Genomic DNA, 20,368 nt, shown 5'->3' on the forward strand with positions numbered 1-20,368 from the left:
GAGAATGGATCTATCCATGGATATTATCCTGGATAGTTATGGAATCTTTGTGTTTAGAGGCAGAATACCGCTGTATACCAGAAGCTGGGTACAGAGGAATGCTTCATGCCCTGTTTGTAAGCTTGCCAGAACCATTTGTTTCAGCACTTTTGGGAAAGAAAGTTGGACCAGATGTAGTTTTGATGTGATCCAGCAGGACCTTTCTTAGACTATCATTATATCAGTTCCATTGCTAACTATTATGGAATGGGCAGGATTGGCTGATCAAACGTGGGATGCTGGGTTAATGTGTATCCTGAGCTTACTCTGACTGTGGTATTTCCTTCCTGACTTTTATGAACGATGCATAGCTAATTATTTGGTTAACTGTGAAGCCTGGGAGTCACCAGAAATGAAACGCTCAGTATCTTTCCACTGTATCATATGACTGGCTGGATACAATGACATTATAACGAAGCCCAAAATGGGAGAAGGTATTTTGCTATAGCTAACTAGCCAAAGTTGTACCAGACCAAGAGTTGGCCGTTGTTCATGTTGGACATTCTGATGTACTCTTAGTTCAGCCTGGATCAGCTTTATAAGGATTTTAACTGAAAATGCTTATGAATATGGATCTTTCCTTTCAATCCATTCCCCCAGCAGCCCCTGAAAATCTGATGCTGAAGGCTGTGAGGCCCATGTGAATATACAGCCACATTGCCTGGGGTCTACAGTAAGGAGGGGAAACCAGGTGAAATAGCTCTTGCACCAGTGGTGGAAAAGGAGGCTGATATTATCTGTTTCCCCCTCTCCACAGCTGCCACATTTTCATCTACATGAGTCATGCAGCCTTGAGTATCAACTTTCAGAGGTCTTGGAACATGCTGGGGGGGACAGTATCTGGAGCAAGGTTTTGTGAATATCACTGTGTTGGCTGTTCATGGGACACAACCAATTGTTAAGCATTCATTTGAGACTCTCTCTCTCTTATATGTGTGTTGTGTGTGTATACGGTTATTTACTTTGTAAGGTAAGGTTATTTGTAAAAGCAGTTCAATGTACAATAATTATTCCACATGAACAGATGTAGAGTTTCTAGAGAATGCATAAACCAAGTTTTTTTAGTTAGCTTATAGTCTCTAAGGAGACTATGAGAGTGAAGAATAGCTTTAATGTGGTGCCTGACTTTGCATTTTCAATTTTCCCTGGTTTCTCCCTCCCTCCCTCCCTCGGACTTTGCATTGTGATCTGTCTCTGATCCCAGTGTCCATCTTTTTCTCATCCAGATCTACATGCACCTGCGCTGTTACAGTTGCCCCAATGAGCAGCGCTACATTGTCCGGATCCTGTTCATTGTGCCCATTTATGCTGTTGACTCATGGCTCAGTCTCCTTTTCTTCACCAATGACCAGTACTATGTTTACTTTGGCACTGTGCGGGATTGCTATGAAGGTAAGGTTTTGGAGGGCATGGAAACAAAGCTGAGTGAAGAGAATACTTTGTGTGAGCCTGAAAGTATGGAAAAGAAACCCTTTCATGGTTACTCTATGTATAAGTCCTAGTTGAAGGTTAAGGTTTATATGCTTATAGGATGGGAAAGTGATCAGGTACACCAGGAAGACTATAACGATAATGGAATGATATGCTGGGTTGCTGGCAGTTTCTCTCGTTCAGTATAGCATGACCAAGGGAAGATGAACAAAGATAAAATTGTATTTGAATCTAGGCTTTTCCCCCATAGTAAGAGAAAGTTGTTCAGATGAAATAAATTTGCCACAAAATAAATATCTACATCAGCACCAGAGAGAGATGAAAATTAAAGAACTTTTGCAGAGAAGAAAAACTCCGGTGCATCATATAGAAGATTATGCCAATAGTTTTTCTTCAGTAAGAAAAGAGAACTTATAATTGGCTCAGCCAGCAGAATACTACAAAACTGATGTGAAAAGTCTCTCTCAAAACATGGAGTGGGCCATACATAAGATGACTTTTGTGCCAAGAAATAAGATCAAAGTAAAACAATGCAACTGCTGATCCCATATCTTTGGAAGATGCTTCCTTGGAAATATATTAAATGGACCATTTCCTCTCATCTCTATCTCTGTGTTGAGGTTACTATAAAGATTATCTGAGATACACCAAATACTGTTTTCTGGTTATGCTTCTTCTGGCGTACTGTTGAAGATGTTCAGAAGACCACACACACTCACTCATGGATGTGAGATAATGACTGGATTTTGGGTTCCATAACCAAGGAATCCATAACTTCTGTCTTAACTTAGCCCATAAACAAAGGGGCCCCTCCAACTGAAAAAAGATCTACAAAACCAGAGATTGTCTACTGCAAGATAGGTTCAAAAGATATAAAACAATGTGAACACCATTTGTTGTCACCTGCAACTCAAACCAGTCCCAACACATCAGTCATGACCTGCACTGTATCCTGGATAATTATACTTCTCTCACATAAGCCTTGAGTGACAGGGCTTTACTTGCTTACAGACAGCCCTCTGACCTAAAACAACTTCACTTCTACAACTATGAACCACTCAACTAAGGCACAATTTCATGAAAGAGACCATACAATGAACCTAATGCTGACTTTGTCCTCTTATACGTTCAGAAGCAACATGATCACAGGATTTATAATAATCTTGCATATCCCACCTCTTCACAAATGTCACTTTATTTAACAATACTTCTGTAACTTCTTTTATCTGCTTATCTTGCACTAGATTTTGTTAATCCTACTTTTCCTTGCAAACAGTTGGAGGTAGCCTCACCAGCCCCGTAGCTAGGGAATTCTTTGGGAGGGGGCCTTGGGGGGGGGGCCGCCAGCTAATTAAATGGAAGTACAGTGCAGGTGGTAAGTTGGAGCACTTTGGGGGCAGCCCTGGAGGGAGGGGGCCCAGAAGAAACACAAGGGGGCCGGGCCCCGTGGGCCCCATGTTAGCTACGGGCCTGAGCCTCACCCACACTAAGTGAATTGATTACTCTTTACTGGATCTTCTGTTAAACCATTGTCTTTTTATAAAATCCCTCCTACCACCCCTTTCTGTTGTGAATATAAAAACATGGTCCTACTGGGTGTATGCTCCAGTGCATTTCATGCACTAACTTGCAAAAGCTTATGCTGGAACAAATTTTGCTGGTATTTAAGGTACTGCTGGGACCACTGTTCTATTCTGCTGGAATTATTTTGAATAAATAACAGCAAATATTGCTTTTGGTACTCAGAAGATAACATATGGGCAGAAGTTCTAGTATTCTATGCTACCTGCTATCTTTGGTCCAGGCATCTTCTGCTATCATTTTCTGAGCCAGCAGTATTGACAGAAGCAGGGAGCCTTGCTGTGAAGGTTGGAATATTACTCCAAAAATCCCTTCATGTGTCTCCCCCTCCCCTGAAAGTGGGTAATAACTCTTTGGAGCCTTGCCTAGGTTGATAATGATATTTTCTTAAACCACTGATTAGCTCTTTGTAACATCCAGTACTGGTAAAGTACAGAAATTATTCTCCAGGTCAAATGTATCAAACAACATTCACATTACCTGTGTACTTAAATTATTCAGCTTGCGGTATACTTGTACACTCAAGCATTCCAAGTTCTAAAAATTATATTCATGTGGTTCCTCAAACCTTCCATGCTTGAAACTGCTTTCTAATCTCTGGTTTGCAAGACTGTACAGAGATCACAAAGAAGTTAGGGGATTAATTTCTGCTAGCCATGTCTTTGAATGCTACAGACTACACAACACACCTCTTTCTCTTCAGAAGAAGTTTTTGTAAGATGGGGTATCTTCAGGGACTGAAGGAGCTAAGTAGGGATTGTACTCCCCCTCCCATTCCCAGCAAACTACTTGTGATTTTAACATACGCGTGACCAACAGGAATTGAGCAAATGAAGCTTTTCCTGGCATGGAAAGAAAGCTTTATTTACTGAATTTTGACTGGCTGTGCAAGGTATTAAAGGCACAGGAGCCGTGGCAGAACAAATGGCATCCTAGGCAGGAGAGTATTTCATATTATCTTGATCTGGTGGGTGCAGATCTCATGAGTTAAGATAGGAACTTGAATTCTCCCCAGCAGAGGTCATTTCGGGGGGGAATGCGGGGGAACACAGTTCCCCCGGGTGAGGTGCAGAGGGGCGGGGCACATGACGAAGCCCCGCCCCCTGCTTCCGGCCGCCCCGCTTCCAGCCCTCATTCAGCCAGGAGGAGGCAGGAGAAGAGGGAGGGTAAGTTGCTTCCTCCCCGCCTCTCCCCACCCCTGCCTGCCTGGGGCCAGGGAGGGCCTTGGCGGGGCTTCCTCGCACTCCTGGCCTTGCAGGTCCACCGCCGGGCCCCTGATGTCAGGGGGTGTGGCATATGCTAATGAGTTATGCTAATGAGTTCCCCTAGCTCTTTTTCTACGAAATGACCCCTGCTCCCCAGTGAACAAAACATTTGAAGGTTCCTGGCACAGGCCCATCTGTGTGACTACGCTAAAGGGCATTCAAAGAACTGTGGCTATAGCAAGTAACTTCTTTGTATTATTTTCTTGAAACAAGCTGTACTAAGTAAGAGACCACAGTAGCCTTAATTTGCTGCTGGCCTTCATGGCTCTATGCCTTGTATGGTGCTAGCGCAATATATGCTACAGGGGGTGTGGTAACACATGGACAACTTGAACTGACTGAGGGATCAGTGGGCCCTCCATGCCTTTGACAATGCATTGGGACTTGATAGCAGATGGCAGATGCGCAAGCGTGTGCATGGACAATCCAGGGACCGTTTTTTGTTCATCCCCCTTTTCCCTGCACTTGTTGTGTGTGTGTTTATTCAAAGGCCCTGCAGGACGCCCGCAGCTCTGTGAAACTCATCTCCTAGCAACAGCTATTATCCCCTCTGCCTCGCCTAGGGAGTTTGCAAACATCACAACATCTGCTCAGAGGGTCAGCCCACATTCTAAAGTTCACAAGTTTGTCCCACTTGATGTGCTGTATGATGCTGAGGGTTTGATTCCCTCCCCCTTCCTCTCTTGTGTTGTCTATATTGGACAGCTTAGAAAAAGCAGGAAACAGGAGAGGGTGGGAATCTGTCTTTGTTAAAAGGGAGTTTTTTCCCTTGGGAAAACTACCCTTAGAAAAAAGTTAGCAGAATATCCAGTTTTTAATCCTAAATCTAGTTTGTTATCAGCCAGTGCTTCAGAGCAAGTGTGTGCGCGCTCCCTCTCTCTTTTTTCTTGTACATCTTTTTATAAATGCAAGCTTTAAACAGGAATCTGTGCCATTTAGTGATTTTTTAATAGGTTTTAAGAAGTAATCCTTTTTGGCAATTCAATATCTTCTTACACTGAGAAAATGTCAACGGTACTGTTGCTATAATTAATATACTTCCTTGAGGATGATGAGAGTATGTCTGTCTTCTTTTCCCTTCTAATTTCATCTCCTCCTTTCCAAGCGTTTGGAAAGGGCAGTTCCTGCTCCAGTTAACCCTTCCTATTTTAAAGGTCAGGGAAAGAGCCCTTCTGGTGGGACCAATGTGATTTGGTTTTTCCTCCCACAAAGGAGCTGAGCTTACTTTGTGGATATTTGAAGTTAACAGGCCGTTGCAGTGATTGCAGCTTCCTTCATAAGGCAGAGGCATTTAATTTTCTTGTGTCCCATACAAATCCTGTGATAAGAATTGGAAGAAAGCCTCCTGTGTTGTTAATGTAAGAATAGCATTTCAGTATACGTTAAGACCATTTGTTTGCTCTCATCATTTTTCACAGTCAGTGATTATATCTTCTCCCTTCTGGGTCTTGCTGCCTTTTTGTTCTGAAATGCAGAAGAGGAGTGATATGGCAGCAAGAGTTTTTACCAGAAGCCTATGGAAAAGTGAATCTAGAAGTAAGGGCCATAAGAAAGATCCTCACAGAAGAGGGCAGCACAGAGCAAGAAAGGACTTACTCAGATCTTGGCTGCTACCTCAGGATAGTGGATCACAAAGACAAGACTCATGCTGAGAAGACAATTCCTTTGCACAAAAACAGAACCTCTGCAGCTTCTGGTGGAACTCCTGCAACTCATTACAGGGGAGTTGAGAGTGACCCATCTCTCAGGAAAGAAAGCAGCGGGGGATGGACTTCAAATATCAAGTTTGTTGGACCACTGAAGATAAGTTAGAAGAGGACTTTCCCTGTAACTCTTAGCACAGGTCTGCTGCAAAAACTCACCTTTTGAATGTAGATCCTCAGACTTCCAAAACATTCTCCTGCTACTGTCTTCCTTCAGAGATAGCATCTTTCTCCTCAATGACTTCATCTAGAGATGCTGGCAGACACTCCAGGTTTTGTTTTTAGTAGTAGTAGGACCAGATGATACCATCAGTTACATGAGGGCTTTTTATACTTGCATTTGAACACATGTGAGAGTGCCCAGGGATATGTCACTCAGCAGTTTGTGTCAACCAGCCAAAATAAACGAATAAATGGACATAAATCTGACATTCAGAAATCTTGTGAATAGGCAAGACCTCAGTGTAACCATTTTAAGGAATCCATTTCAGTGGAGCGTGAAGTGACTCAGAGGAATTCAAAGGGAAATCTCTTGCTAGCCTGAGTATAAGGATTTAAAAAAAAAAAGATTGATGTGTTAATGTGTTTTAGGGTTACTTTATTGTTTTAATGTTTGTTTTTCCTTTGTGACTGTACACAGTTTGATAGTATTTTATATTGTTACCTGCTTTAAGTCAGGAGTTACTCTGGAGAAAGGCAGATACATGAATACTTTAAATAAATCAACACATTCAGGTTTCACTGTGTAAATTTGGAGCCTAAATAGGGGCAAAGTAAAACATCTTTCACAGCGTGCTCCTGGTTTTCCCATATAGTTTTCAATAGCAGTGGCTACCCCCTTAAATCCTGCCAACCTAGCAGTTCGAAAGCAAGAAATTGCAAGTAGATAAATAGGTACCACTTCGGTGGGAAGGTAACAGCGTTCCGTGTGCCTTGGTGTTTAGTCATGCCGGCCACATGACCACGGAAACGTTTTCGGACAGCGCTGGCTCTTCGGCTTTGAAACGGAGATGAGCACCGCAACCCTAGAGTCGGATTCGACTGGCTTTCGAGCAAGGGAACCTTTACCTTTACCTTTTTACCCCCTTAAAAGTAGCATAGAGGATGGCTTGAGTATAAACAGCCAATCTGTTTCCTGTTGCTTCCTGCCAACCATTCTGCTTCTGGCACTTGAAGAAGGATAACAAGGATTTTGAATAACTTTAAACTTAGATTATGTCTTTTGAGGACATACACTTTCCTTGAATAACTATAATCTAAGTAATGGTAAATTTAATTTTAGTATACCATATAGAAAAAAGTGTAATCTCAGTAATCTTTACGGCAGGTCATTGTTGTTGTCCATGCAGTGCAAATGGGGAGAGGTTAATGGCTGAGAGAAGGTTCTGAACAAGGAAAATGCACCAGAATTTGAAACTGTGATCCTTTGGATTTTAAAAGTTTTATGTCTGAATATTCAAAATTCCATTAAAGTCGAGGGGGGGGGAATTTCCCACTAAAATCATGGCAAAATAGAAAGAGTGGACTGCTTTGGCATGCAGAGCATTAATCTACAGAGAACAGTATAGAAATTATAAAGCAGTTATGTCCACCTTTTAAATTGGAAAGGACCAATGAGAAAGAACTTTCTGTTGTCTGCTTCAGGATTGCATAAGTGCCAACAGGCATCAGTCACAGGCTGTGCTCCTATGACACTCCCTTGGTAAAACCATAGCAACACCAGTTACTAGACAGTCAGGTCCTTGCATGGCCCCCCCCCCCCCAAATGCTGAACTGTCTGAGGAATATTTTTCACTCTTATTTCCCTGGCATGCTCAGCCTGCTTTCTATAAGAACCAGCGCAATTTGAATATTGGTAATTATTCCAAATATTGGTGTTTGGAATATGAAATTGTTTGGTGCGTTCTGGATATTTCTGAATCCAGTTTCAGAGTCCTGCTAGGAACTTGCACGCTCACAGCTAGCCTAGTGTACGGCCACCGTGGTTGAAGCCCAGCCACACTGTGATATTCTAGATAGGTTAGGAGCATGTATAGATTCCCACATGCTTGATGAACAAAAATTTGAAGTGACAAATTATCCTTCTTTTTTAAAAAAAGTCTGACTAAAGAGCCAGAGGGTCATACTGAGGAGGGTCCCATCAAGTTTAGCACTTTGGTACTTGGTAAGTGTCTGGATGAGAGACCTTCAAAGTAAACAGAAAACGTACCAGGACATTGTGTGGCTGTTTTTTGTGGGGAGTTTTAAAGGGCACTTCCCTGTCTGCTGTGGTACATTATCAGTGTCCCAGAATGACACTAGGGAGCACTGTGCTTATGGAAACGGCGTCTTAATTGAGATGCAGAAAAATTTTGAACAAATCTTGGAGTATGTTGTGGAAGAGTGGCTCAAAGTTCAAACGGAATATTGCATAACTATTTTGGTAAAAATTTGGTGAGACAAGATTCATGGGAAATGAATTGTATGCAAATTAATTCTGTATATGTTTACTGAGAAGTAAGTCATTCTTAGCTGAGTGGGACTTAGCTGTGGGACTTAGCTGTGTAGAATTTCAACCCTTACTGATCTCTTTTAGAGAATCATATCTCCAGAAATTTACTACATGCAGTGAGATCACAGTCTGGAAAATCTAGCATGTCTTGAGAATAGTTTAGAGTGCAATCCTAAGCAGGTCTATTCAAATCAAAATCTTACTGAGGTGTAGTCAGTGGGGCTTACTCCAAGAGGGTATTCTTAGGCTGACACTGATAGAGTTGCAGTGGAACATCTTTAAATCTACGTGACTTAGCTGCCTACTGACTTGCTCTCTTTTCTAATGTCCTTAAATGAAGTTGGAAGATTTTTGCATTACAAGAAATTGGTTCGTTTTGATCTCCGACCTCTTATAGACTCAGGCTAGTGGTATTGGGTGAATTTCACCTTGGAAGCTCCCCAGCACCAGGCCTGTAGCTGCAGCTGCCCATAGCAACTTCACAAGATGTTGGTCACCAGTGGAAAGCTGATATGTGTGATTTCTTTGGAACTCAGGACCAAATTGAAAGGTGGGAGTTCTATGAATGGCTTGCCAGAGTATTTTTTAATTGGAATAGTAGCCATGAATTTTAGCCAGATTTGGATTGGGGACATGGCTTGGAGGGAGTGGAGGTGGAACACACACACCCCCACTGCCACCATTTTCTTAAACTCAAAACTCTCTCTCCCCTTCATGGAGAATTGCTGTTTGTACAATGGGAAAACATATGAGTACCAACACCCTTTTTCTTCCCCAATCCAAATCAACTGGTTAGTAATACAAAATGTATGGGAGCTCCATTCTGGCAGAAAGCTCTTTTAAATAAGCATCTTGTCGAGTTTAGCCCTGGAACAAGGTAGAGGTTCTCTTCCATGCAGTCTAGACAAGTTCTTTCCTTTGTTAATACTGTAAGTATATTGAGCAATTCTTGTTTTGCTCTGTTTTTGCAGCCTTTGTAATCTACAACTTCCTTAGCCTCTGCTATGAGTACCTTGGTGGGGAGAGTTCTATCATGTCAGAGATCAGGGGGAAGCCTATTGAGTGAGTATGCAACACTGTCTTATATAACTTATATCGATCTTTCCTACTTTGATGGAAGCAGGTGTGCAAGCAAGCATGTTAGCATGGTACGAGGAGGTAGGCCTGCGCTAGTGATAGGAAGGAGAAGCTCATGCAACAATCTGTGGCTGGTGGGTTGTTGGGCAAAGGTGTTGCCCATCCGCCTCCTCGGAGATGAGGCCACCAGAGGGCATATGAAGTTCACCTTCCATTCCTGCAGAGGTCTCAGATTGGGACAAGAGGGGGTTGAATCTTCACTCTGGTCCACCTCCTCCCATCAGGTCTCTCTTCCCTTCTCTGTGAGCTAGCTTTGTGGAGTAAACCCAACTGTGTCTTTCTTGGCTCTGAATAGGAGGAGCTTAAGTAGCTCTTTGCAGTCCCTGCAAGTCCTTCCCCATTCCGCTGGTTTATGGGCAACCAGCCAATCCCAGTTGTTGTCTCCCATCCCTGGGAAAGGCTTGGGAATGGTCTGTGTCCCCTTGTGGCCAACTTTGTTCTGGCCTTTCCCCTGGCCTGACCCCAGGAGACTGCTGTTGGGCTGTGGAGGCACAGCTTTGGTTTCCGGCCTGCCAGGGCTTGAAGCCACAATATTGCCAGCTCGCCACCCACTTCTGCCACTCAGAGGAAGCCTGGCTCTGAAGTTGCACTGACCACTGGCCTTACATCTAGAGCTGGCGCTAAGCCCCGTGTCTCCTTCTTGCCCCTGCCAAGGAGCTGTGGCCCTGCCCTCCTGTTCTGCCTGTGCCGCTGGAAACTCAACAGTGAGGCAGGCATGGCCTGATCCGTCTTTTGTGCTTACTACTGATTGCACCAGAGTGGTTCAGGCCATTATGTTAATAGTATATGAATTGTACTTACAGCCGTTTTGCTCTTGTTCTCTCAACTATCTCGCGGCCTCCATTTAGTCTTTTGTCCTTGCCTTTTGGCACTGATGCCATACTTTCAGATTAACCAGCATTGTTATTTCTGTACACCAAGCACTTTATGTATTCTGTGGTGCATCAAAAACGGGCTGACTTTTTCTTCTGGTCAATATCTCTGGTAGAAATGGAGAATGCTGTCTGCACTGTTAAAATGAGTGGGGAGCATTGCCATTAATATTATTGGAGATGGCTTAGACCACGATGCTGGAGGCCTGGAGAAAGGAAGTGGTAATGGAAAGGGGAAGCTCTAAATCATATACCTGTTTTTGCTTTGTTTGTTTTTTTTAATTTGCTTGTTAGCTGGATTTTAAAACCCCTTTCCACAAAGGCTAAAAGGAATATAATAGCACTGTTATTACATCGTAAGATAACCTAACTTTCTCTGATAGGCTGTCCTGCTCTGTTGCTTTTAGGTCCAGCTGTATGTACGGCACTTGTTGTTTATGGGGGAAGACCTACTCCATTGGATTCCTGAGATTCTGCAAACAGGTATTGGCTGCAAGAATCTGATCTTTGAGCTAGTTGCAGCAATAATTCTCCTCATGGGATCTTTTGAAGCAAAGGCCTATTAAGACTGGTTTAAGGTAGCACTGACTGTAAGAGTATTTTTATATTTTATTAAGTATTTTTACCCTCCCTCTTTTCCCTTGGTTGGGATCCAAAATAAAAAAAAATGCAGATCAGATAAAGGAACAGTACAGTGGATTATATTCTGGGGTGGTTTGGATATGCTGGCCTGGTTGCCTCAGGGACCAGGCCACAGGTCAAAAGCCTTTTGCCTCACACCTCTAGCCACACCCAACAGAGGAGGAACAAAAGCTCAGCCCAGATTTTATTCAATAAAAGTGGCAATTAAATTTCTCCCCCTGGGAGAGTGTCTACCTGGGAGGGAAGCCGCTTTCTTTGTCAGCTAGAAATTTCGGGTTAAAGTTCACACCAATCATACAAATTGCTTTTACCTCTGAAAATGTTGTTACTGTTTGACAGTGCTAGAAATGGAAGACAGTTATCTAATTACACTTAACCGTCTAGGCTTGAAGAAATATTTTTGAACTATAAAACAGGAAATTGTGAAGCACAGTCCCGCTTGCTCTGCTTATGTAACCTACAGCTTCACTTTTCAGCCATAGCCATGCTCTGCAATAAGAGAATCTGTGCTGTTTCATTTTTTAAAAAAGTTTGTGAAAAGTGTTAATGCAGAAACTACAAAAGATAGGACCCAGAACTCCAGCATAAGGAAAGCTCAGTTTCTAGCCACTTTACTGTCTCAGTGGTAGTATGAGTTTAACTTGGAGTGTAAAATGACTTTGTATGCTTGCATTACTATGCTTGCATTACTAATTTTTCACATGATCTGCTGTCTTTTCTATCATGATTAGCTGGTTCTGTTTCCACTGCATTCCATGTCCTCTTTTGACTATCCCGACATTTTACAGGTTTTATGGTATTTATGTAAAAAGTAGTACTCAGTCTCACCCATTGCTTCTCCTCTTAAGTGCATCCCCCACTGTCTGACTGGCTTTCTGATGGCCTTCCTGTAAAAGGGCAAAAGTATGGAGATCATTCCCTTCCACCAAGGAGCGCAAGGCAATGTGAATTGTCCCCTCTCCTATTTTATCCTCACAACAACCTTGTGTGATAAGAACATAAAAAGAGCCTGCTCCCCTCAGTTACCCATGACTAGTAGCCACAGACCTATCCTCCATGAATCTATCTAACCCCAAAGCTGTTTATTCCTGTGGCCATCACTACATCCTCTGGTGGTGGATTACACATTTTAATCACTCTCTCCGTAAAGAAGTATTTCCTTTTGTCCATCATGAATCTGTTGCCCATCAGCTTCAGTGGATGCCCTCAGTGGATGCTTGGGGGGGGGGGATCTTTTTTGTCAACTCTCCCCACCCCATGAATAATTTTATATACCTCTATCATTCCCCCTCTTAGTCGTCTCTTTTCTAAGCTGAAAAGTCCCAGACTCTTCAGCCTTTCCTCAGAGGGAAGGTGCTCCAGCCCCCTCATCATCTTGGCTGCCCTCCTCTTGACTTTATCCAGCTCTGCAGTGTCTTTTTTTAGACCAGAACTGTACGCAGTAGGCTGAGAGGGTGTGAGGACTCCGGGATTCTCTGTTGAACTTCACAGCTGAGAGGAGATTTAAAGCCAGAACTCCCTGGTCATTGACACTCTTACCGCTATACCACGCTGGCTCTCATGCTTACCCTCTGTTACCCTCTCTTTGTAATAAAGTTGGAGAATGTCCATGTGAAAAACAGCATTACTCTGAGGCACTCAGATTATATATCTTCACCTGCACGCTTTGGTAAAAATATTCAGCCTTGCAAATTTGAGATACCTTTAAAAAAAATAAACAAGCATGAAATGGTGCTGTGGAGGGGATAGTCCTGAGTAAAAGCTGAATGTGAAAAATTGCCAAAGCACAAATGAAGAGGCACAGAGAGAGCCTGTGTGAAAGGGAAAGTATGATGGGAAACACTCTTAGTGGCTGGGTTACAAAAAGGTAGTGAACATTCTTCCGTTCAGGTAGATTCTAGGAATAAGAGGATTTATGTCAGAAGGTTCACGTACGTCTTGTGTAAGAGAATGGTGTGTAACCTGACTGCCTATTTGAAAGCGGGGTTGGAGATACAGGGCACCAATGCTGTTGCTACTATTTTTAATCTATGTAGGCAGTCAAGCAATTGGCTTCTTTTTCAAGTCCGTATCAAGATAATGTAGATTTCTGACTCACCTGTGTCCAGAGTGTTTGTACTTCACAATGGGTGTTGCATTCTGTGTTCTTGTATGCAATTAAAATGTCACATGCCAGTCATATGGGCAAGCCAGGAGATCCTTGTGGCGAGGGCTTGCACAAGAAAGCAGTCAAGGAAGAACCACGCTCAGAGGCAGTCTCTCCCATGGTATTACACTTGAATCAATTATGCAGTCAGCTCTGCATAAACAGCAGAGAAAATTATTCCTGGTAAAATCTATCTATAGGATTGAGTCGTAAAAATTAATGACCCGTTCACTTCCCAAAGTAGTGGTGCCATTAGGAACAGAGAAGGCTTGTCTGCTGTCAAGCAATTACTGCTTGGTCCGTTTCCTTCCTTTCTGGGGGACCATCTATTCCACCTGACATCTGAATGTGTTTCTGGCACCTAAAAACAGTTGGCTCCCAAGAGACGCTTCTTGAACCTTTCATTGAATTTTCAGTGTACTTTTTTTAAAAAAATTAAAATATATAGCCTTGTTACAAATGGGGTAATGAAGAAAAATGTGCAGGCAGTATTTTTTACCAATTGCTGGCAATGAAGTAAATCTGGCTTCCACTGTTCTTTGCCAATGAGTGCAAAGACAATGGGATGATTGAAAAATGAACTCGTAGGCACCCAGTTCTTAATGATTTTTGTTTTAACATCTGTTTTTATTGTTAAAATGATTCAGCATGTCAGTTAACTTCTAGTGAAAGTCCATGCAAAACATCACACACCTAACTATCCAGATCAAGTTGTTTTGTATTTTGATTTTTGCTACTTTGCATAAGCTTCTATCACTTGGCTCGCTGCTACTAGATCTTCTGGTGCTTGACCTGGGGTGTATGGTAAATAACTGTTCACCGTAAAACTTAGTACTGGAGGGGGACCTTCAGTGTAGAATGACATCAGCTTTCTGTGCCCCAGAGCTGAGTGTGTTCAAGAAGGCAGAGGAGTCGAGAGCAGCGGTTTGTAACCTTTGCCAGTGTTTACAACCCAGAAGACAAGCTCTTCCCGCTACCACGGAGGTAGCCATAAAAAAAGCGTGTGTCTGAATGTGCTAATCTGCTTAGGCAAAGGGTTTCTCTGGAAACAGTTGTTGAAACAACAGGTTTGACAGGATCGGAGAGCTCTTTCTCCCCCTCCCCTTTCCTCCCTACAAAGGCTCTCGCTCTTGGCACTGTGTTTGCCTTAGGCAAACGTGCCACCCTGAGGCAACCGGTCAGCAGTTTGAACATCATGTAGGACTCTGAAGATGGCCGGTTTCCATTCCAGATTTTGCTCAGTCTGTCCTTCCCCCGATTTCTGCCCAGTGACAGAGCTGCTGTCTGTCTAGGTCACCTGCACCCACTGGCTCTTCCCGTATGTCTTAACGTTTTCTTCACCAGGAAATGTCTAAAAATAAAAGCGTTGTGGGGTTGTGTTGCAAAAAGAAGAAGAAGAAGAAAATGATTAAACGATTTCCAAAATGGAGAAGAGGAAGCTCAAAGGCATAGTTTAACAATTAGCTTGACCTTTTCCAGTTCACATCTTGGCAATGACTCATCAGCTGGCTTGTGCTGGAGTTTTTAATCTCCTTGAAGTCTTATGACCACCATCCAAGAGCATCTTATCACAAGCAATCTTTCTCTCTCCCCCCCCTTTGGCATTCTCCTTGCCTTTGTATAACTGTAAACCAAGTCCTACTGCTTGGGTGCATACCAGAAAGGAGATTACTGCTGCTGGAACCCCGGAGTATATATGCTGTTTTATTTCTTCTCTGAACATAATGGCTAGTTCATATTTTGCCTAGGAATGTAAATGGATAAAGGTAGCATCCTCTATGGTGAGCAGGAATTTGAACCTACAGGTGACCTAGTCCATCCTGTACACTAAGGCAGTAAACTCCATACCTAAAACATTCTTCCAACCTGAGCTATCCAAGGCCACCATCAGCTGTCATTGTTCCCTCCAACATCTCAGAACTGAAAACCAGGACATTCTTCTACCCCTATTTTCATGCTAAGGACCATTGTTTAACTTCTGTCATCCTCATCTTTTGCAGCTGGTGAAGGCTCTTCCCTGGCTATTGGGTTAATTTTCTATGCAGTAGCGAGTCCTGTACTAGTATTACATAGTATTGCTGTATTTTATTTATTTATTTCAATTTATATTCCACCCTCCCTGCAAGCAGGCTCAGGGCGGATCACAGAGCAAAATCTAAAACATATAATAAAAATTTCATACATATCAATATAATTTACAGAACAATTGAAACAGTTTAAAACAACATAGATTGAAAAGCAGGTCACACTATTCATATACATATATTTCAAGCTGGTTGTCATTTGGTCTCTAAAATCTTCTTGATCTGGGCCATGTAAAGATGGTAAACTTCAGGGGGGGGGAGGTGAAATTTTGGTGGACGCCCGCCACCTCAGCCAATTTTACAGGCCTTGTGGAATGGTAGTAAGTCTAGGTCCTGCATATGGGATGTCTTACCTTGCGAAGGAGTGAGTGGACTAAGGAGGCCATAGTCCCCTGCGCTTTGGAGTTCTGGGTTGTGGCAAAATAGCAGGTTATAGGAGAGTTCATACTTGGAAATGTAGAATTGGTATGCTGACTCCTTTGCTTCTTCCTGCCAGTTCTGTGGTTAGAATCCTCACATTCTGTGATTGGAGTAGTCTATATGGATTAAGAAACTGCCATAAACCTAATTTCTGTGGTATTCAAGCCTTTTCTTCTCAGTGGAACGTTCACTGTTGTATTAAGAAATTGTATGCTTGTGTTGTGTGAACAAGTGTAGAATCTGGTTATTGTTTGGAACATGCATTGTTAACTGATCAAATGTTCTAGATAGGAAGGGAAATAGCTGGATGTGTTCCAGCTTGAATACCCACAACAGTGGCATGAATAAAGTAGTGGAGTTTTTGACTCACTGTGGCAGCCCCTATTTCTTGCCAGTTTGTAAATTTTGTATAATATTAACTAGGGATGGGCATGAACTGGGACAATGTGGTTGGGTTCATACTTCATGGCTGAACCATGAACCGAACCCCGAACTGAACCTGGAGGCTCATTTACAAACTGAACCAGTTCATGTGGTTCGTGGCCCTGGAAACCCCGTTGAAAGAAACCATAGTCCCTTTTAACGGGGTTTGCAGAAAACCAAAAAAACAGCTAAGCGGCAGGGAGCTCAGCTGTTTTGAGTTGTCTTGTGCAGTCCCTTTAACTTTAAATGGGCTGCAGAAGACAGCCCAAAAAACAGCAACCAGCAGAAAGAGGTGGGGTAGATCTCCCGGGAAGAGACTTCCCTCCCATCTTTCCGCTGGCTGCGGCAAGCCAGAGCCAGCAGAAAGGTGGGAGTGAAGTGCCCCTGAAAGGCGCTTCACCCCTTCCATTTAAACCCTTCATTCTGCTCCCTGCTGCTTTTCACAGGAAGCAGGAAGCAGAATCATTTAAATTACCTTGCTTTCTGCTTCCCATGAAAAGCCACAGGGAGCTAAAAGTGGGGTTTAAATGGCTGAGAGTCATTTAAACCCATTTTCTGCTCCCGTGAAAAGCCATGGGGAGCTGAAAGCAGGGTTTAAATGGCTCTGAGCCATTTAAAGCAAACAGTTGAGCAGAAGGGAGCTCCCAGCCACTCAGCTGTTTCTCATGAAGATCAGAAAGCTGCTCTTCATGAATCATCCCGATCCACCATGAATTGCATCAAAATTTGTGGTAGTTCGTAACGGTTCTTTGGTTTGTGAACCCCGAATTGGCCAAAATTCATGATGAGCTTTAATTGGTCAGCTGGTTCAGGCCCATCTCTAATACAGACTGTGCTCATGTGTGTCTTAAACGACTGCCTCCATGAAGAACAAAACGTACTTGCATCTGCAAGTCATTCTGATTTCTCTGGCCTACATTGCTGCTTCATTGACAGGAAGTCATCTTCAAAAGAAGTCATGGTTTGTTTGTTTTTTGGTATTTCCAAAGTTTCCAAATACAGTATTATGATCCGTCATGGGATACTGAGGGCTGACAACTAAAATATGGAGCAAATAAGTACTAAATGAGGGTAAAACATGCACCCCAATGGCTTTAGTATCTTCAGTTTAGGTGCAGTGGTTTTGCAAAATCTTAGATTAGGGAGTTATCAGCAAAAATGGTTTTAAGGCTATAATTTATTTAAAAATTGGAGAATCTGCTGTCCAAGGTTTATCATTTATTTTATTTTTGGAAGACAACTGGGTCAATAACTTTAGCATAAAATGGGGAAAATATTGGGATTCACCACCTGAGCACGAATTTTTACCGAAGGTCCAACTTTTTTACTTTGTGTGAAGGTAAAAGAAGATTATTAAGGAGCTCTTATTCTTCTTGAATCTGATGCCCTATAATTTGAGAAATAATTAAAATAATGGAAGTGATAACTACAAGAAACTATCTTGACCAAAAACCTGTCTTATTCATGTCTGCAAAAACTGTATAAAGATTAAGCCCTTGGGAGGAAAGGTTATTCCTGTGATGGGCTATATACCCTTTTCTCTGATCTACTGAATATTTGACTAGGATGTTTGCTTATTTAAAAATATTTACAGTCCCTTTCTTCCAACCTTTTGGGACCCAAGGCAGGTGAGAACAAAGTTTGAGTGGTGCAAGCAAGCAGGAACATTGTGATAAAAAAGATTTTTATACCACAAATTCCTTAACCAGAGTCTTCCACTTGTGAAAGAATAGTAATCTGCGATATGGAATTGAGTTTTAATGGCTGAGTAGCCCCATCTCTGTGATGTTAAACAACATTGTGAATCATTTGAAGAAACCTGGTCACCTTTTGGTATTCTAACAGCTGTTATATTTAGATATTCGTTTCAGAGGGTAGATGTGTTGGTCTGCAGTAAAACAGCTAGATAATTTCCCCCCAGTGGTCGTGTGTGTGTGTCTGTGTGTTGTGTAAACATATTTAATTTTTTTTTAATGTGGAGCATATTGCTGCCTTGTCTTTCTCTATCCCCAACTTCAGAAAGAGTTGTAAGCAGCCTCCAAGTCCTGCAGTACATATTCATCACAGAAAAGAAGCCGTGTTTTACACATCCTTTTACCCTGTCTCTCCTGTCCAAGATCTTCTAAATTCAGCTTACCCATGAACAAATTGTCATTCTGATTTTAAAAAAAAAAGTCATTCGTAGTTCTCAGATGGGTTGGAGCTGACTAGAGATTGAAACCTGAAGAGGGAAGGGGTGGGGCTGGAAAGCGCTGTCAAGTCACAGCTGAGGTGGCCCCCCCATATGGGGTTTTCAAGGCAAGAGGGGAACAGATGTGGTTGGCCACTGCCTGCCTCTGCACAGCAACCCTGGAATTCCTTGGAGGCCTCCCATCAAGGACTAACCAGGGGCCAGCCCTGCTTAGCTTCTGAGGTCTGACCAGATCAGGCTCCTCTGGGCCACCCAGGCCAGGGTGAAGAGGAGGAGGAGGGAAGGTGTTCTTATTTCTTCTTTTCATACTCATCACGTCTGCCTTTCTTTTTCTGTCTCTTCCAGGCTACTCTGCAGTTTTGTGTGGTGAAGCCCCTCATGGCTATTACTACAGTTATCCTTCAGGCTTTTGGCAAGTACCAGGATGGTGACTTTGAGTAAGTTTCATAGAAACAGCTATAAGCCTGTCTAGGACCATGGGGTGGAGTGGGATGCCAATCAGATCAGTAAAATAGGGTACAGTCAAAGTGTTGGAGATCAGGGCCCAATCTTTGTCCAGTTGAGAAGCCCACTGGGTAACCTTGAGCAAGTAACCCGAGGCCTGACACACCACACTAACAGTGCCATCCAAAGGACTTTTCGAAGTCCTCTGAGATCAGTGGGTTTAGAAGGGTGTAACCGGCCACATGACCACGGAAACGTCTTCAGACAGCGCGGGCTCTTCGGCTTTGAAACGGAGATGAGCACCACAACCCTAGAGTCGGATTCGACTGGCTTTCGAGCAAGGGAACCTTTACCTTTAACTCTGATTAGCATGGTGCTGTAAGTAATTGTGAGGATAAACTCGGGAAATATTATAACCTGTACCAAACCCTGGAGGTGGGGGGGATGAAACAGAAATAAAAGTTGATTAGCGCAATTGTTTAGACACATGGTAGCCACAGGAAAAGCTCTAGAAAACTCTGCATGTGTTTTTGCACAACTTGATGTTTACATGGGCGTGCTTTTCTCACAGGTACCATGTTCTCAGAAGGGGGTCTTGAATAGGCACTACATGTATTGTGAATGGGGGCTGCTGTAGTGGGCTGTACTGATAGTACCATCGCTTCTACCTGTACCTTTTGGCATTGGGTCCCTATTAAATGATGGCATTGGTAGAAATGGTTCAGGTAGAGAGAAATTCTCTAACACTGCTGGGGGGGGGGGAAGCACTAAAAGTATTTGAGAGATCATTCATGTTTTCTTTTCTTACAGTGTCACAAGCGGGTATCTGTATGTGACAATCATTTATAATATTTCCGTCAGCCTGGCACTCTACGCCCTATTCCTCTTTTATTTTGCCACACGTGAACTACTCAGTCCCTATAGTCCTGTCCTCAAATTCTTCATGGTCAAGTCTGTCATTTTCCTGTCCTTCTGGCAAGGTGAGACACTTGGCTTATCCCCTCTGTACACAGGATGCAGATGTATGGCTGGGGTGGCCTTGAAGACTATTCAGACCTGATGAGGGCATGCCTAGCAGACACAGAAATCTTGTGGGGTGGGGTGGGGTGGGGTGGTCACCTGTCCTGGGCTTAAGCTCCATCCTCCAATACCATTTCTATTTACTCCCTTCCTCAGTATCCATTTCTGTCCCTGACCCTGCTACCAACCTCATTGTGCTCTAATAAGATAACTTGTTCAATCAGGTGACAGGGGAATCTTTTTTGAATTGTATGATTTTCTTGATCAGGGACATGTCTGAAATCATGCAACATTGTTTATTTATTTATTTATTTGGAATTACAAATCAGTAGTTTTACTTCAGTCTTTGTAGTACATTAGAGAATGTGAAATGCTAAGGATCAGCTGGTCCAAACTGTCCCATTTGGAACCTCAAGTTTTGTTTTCATTCACTTCCTCCGTCTTGGTGCTGCTGCATCCACAGACACATCTGGCTACAG

General features: G+C 42.9%; 1 protein-coding gene across 2 annotated transcripts in view; it reads left to right on the top strand.

Moving 5' to 3' along the window:
- TMEM184B (transmembrane protein 184B) overlaps positions 1-20,368 on the top strand; it is a 46,417-nt gene that overhangs the window by 21,798 nt on the left and 4,251 nt on the right. For both annotated transcript variants that reach the window (XM_015419192.1, XM_015419193.1), the window contains exons 3-7: positions 1,266-1,431; positions 9,482-9,572; positions 10,927-11,002; positions 18,771-18,862; positions 19,680-19,849. In XM_015419192.1, coding sequence (XP_015274678.1) covers positions 1,266-1,431; positions 9,482-9,572; positions 10,927-11,002; positions 18,771-18,862; positions 19,680-19,849 — 595 coding nt within the window. The remainder of the gene's footprint in view (positions 1-1,265; positions 1,432-9,481; positions 9,573-10,926; positions 11,003-18,770; positions 18,863-19,679; positions 19,850-20,368) is intronic.

This window comes from Gekko japonicus, unplaced genomic scaffold (assembly GCF_001447785.1).
Source record: "Gekko japonicus isolate JY-2015 unplaced genomic scaffold, Gekko_japonicus_V1.1 scaffold37, whole genome shotgun sequence".
In the NCBI taxonomy this organism is placed as follows: Eukaryota; Metazoa; Chordata; class Lepidosauria; order Squamata; family Gekkonidae; genus Gekko; species Gekko japonicus.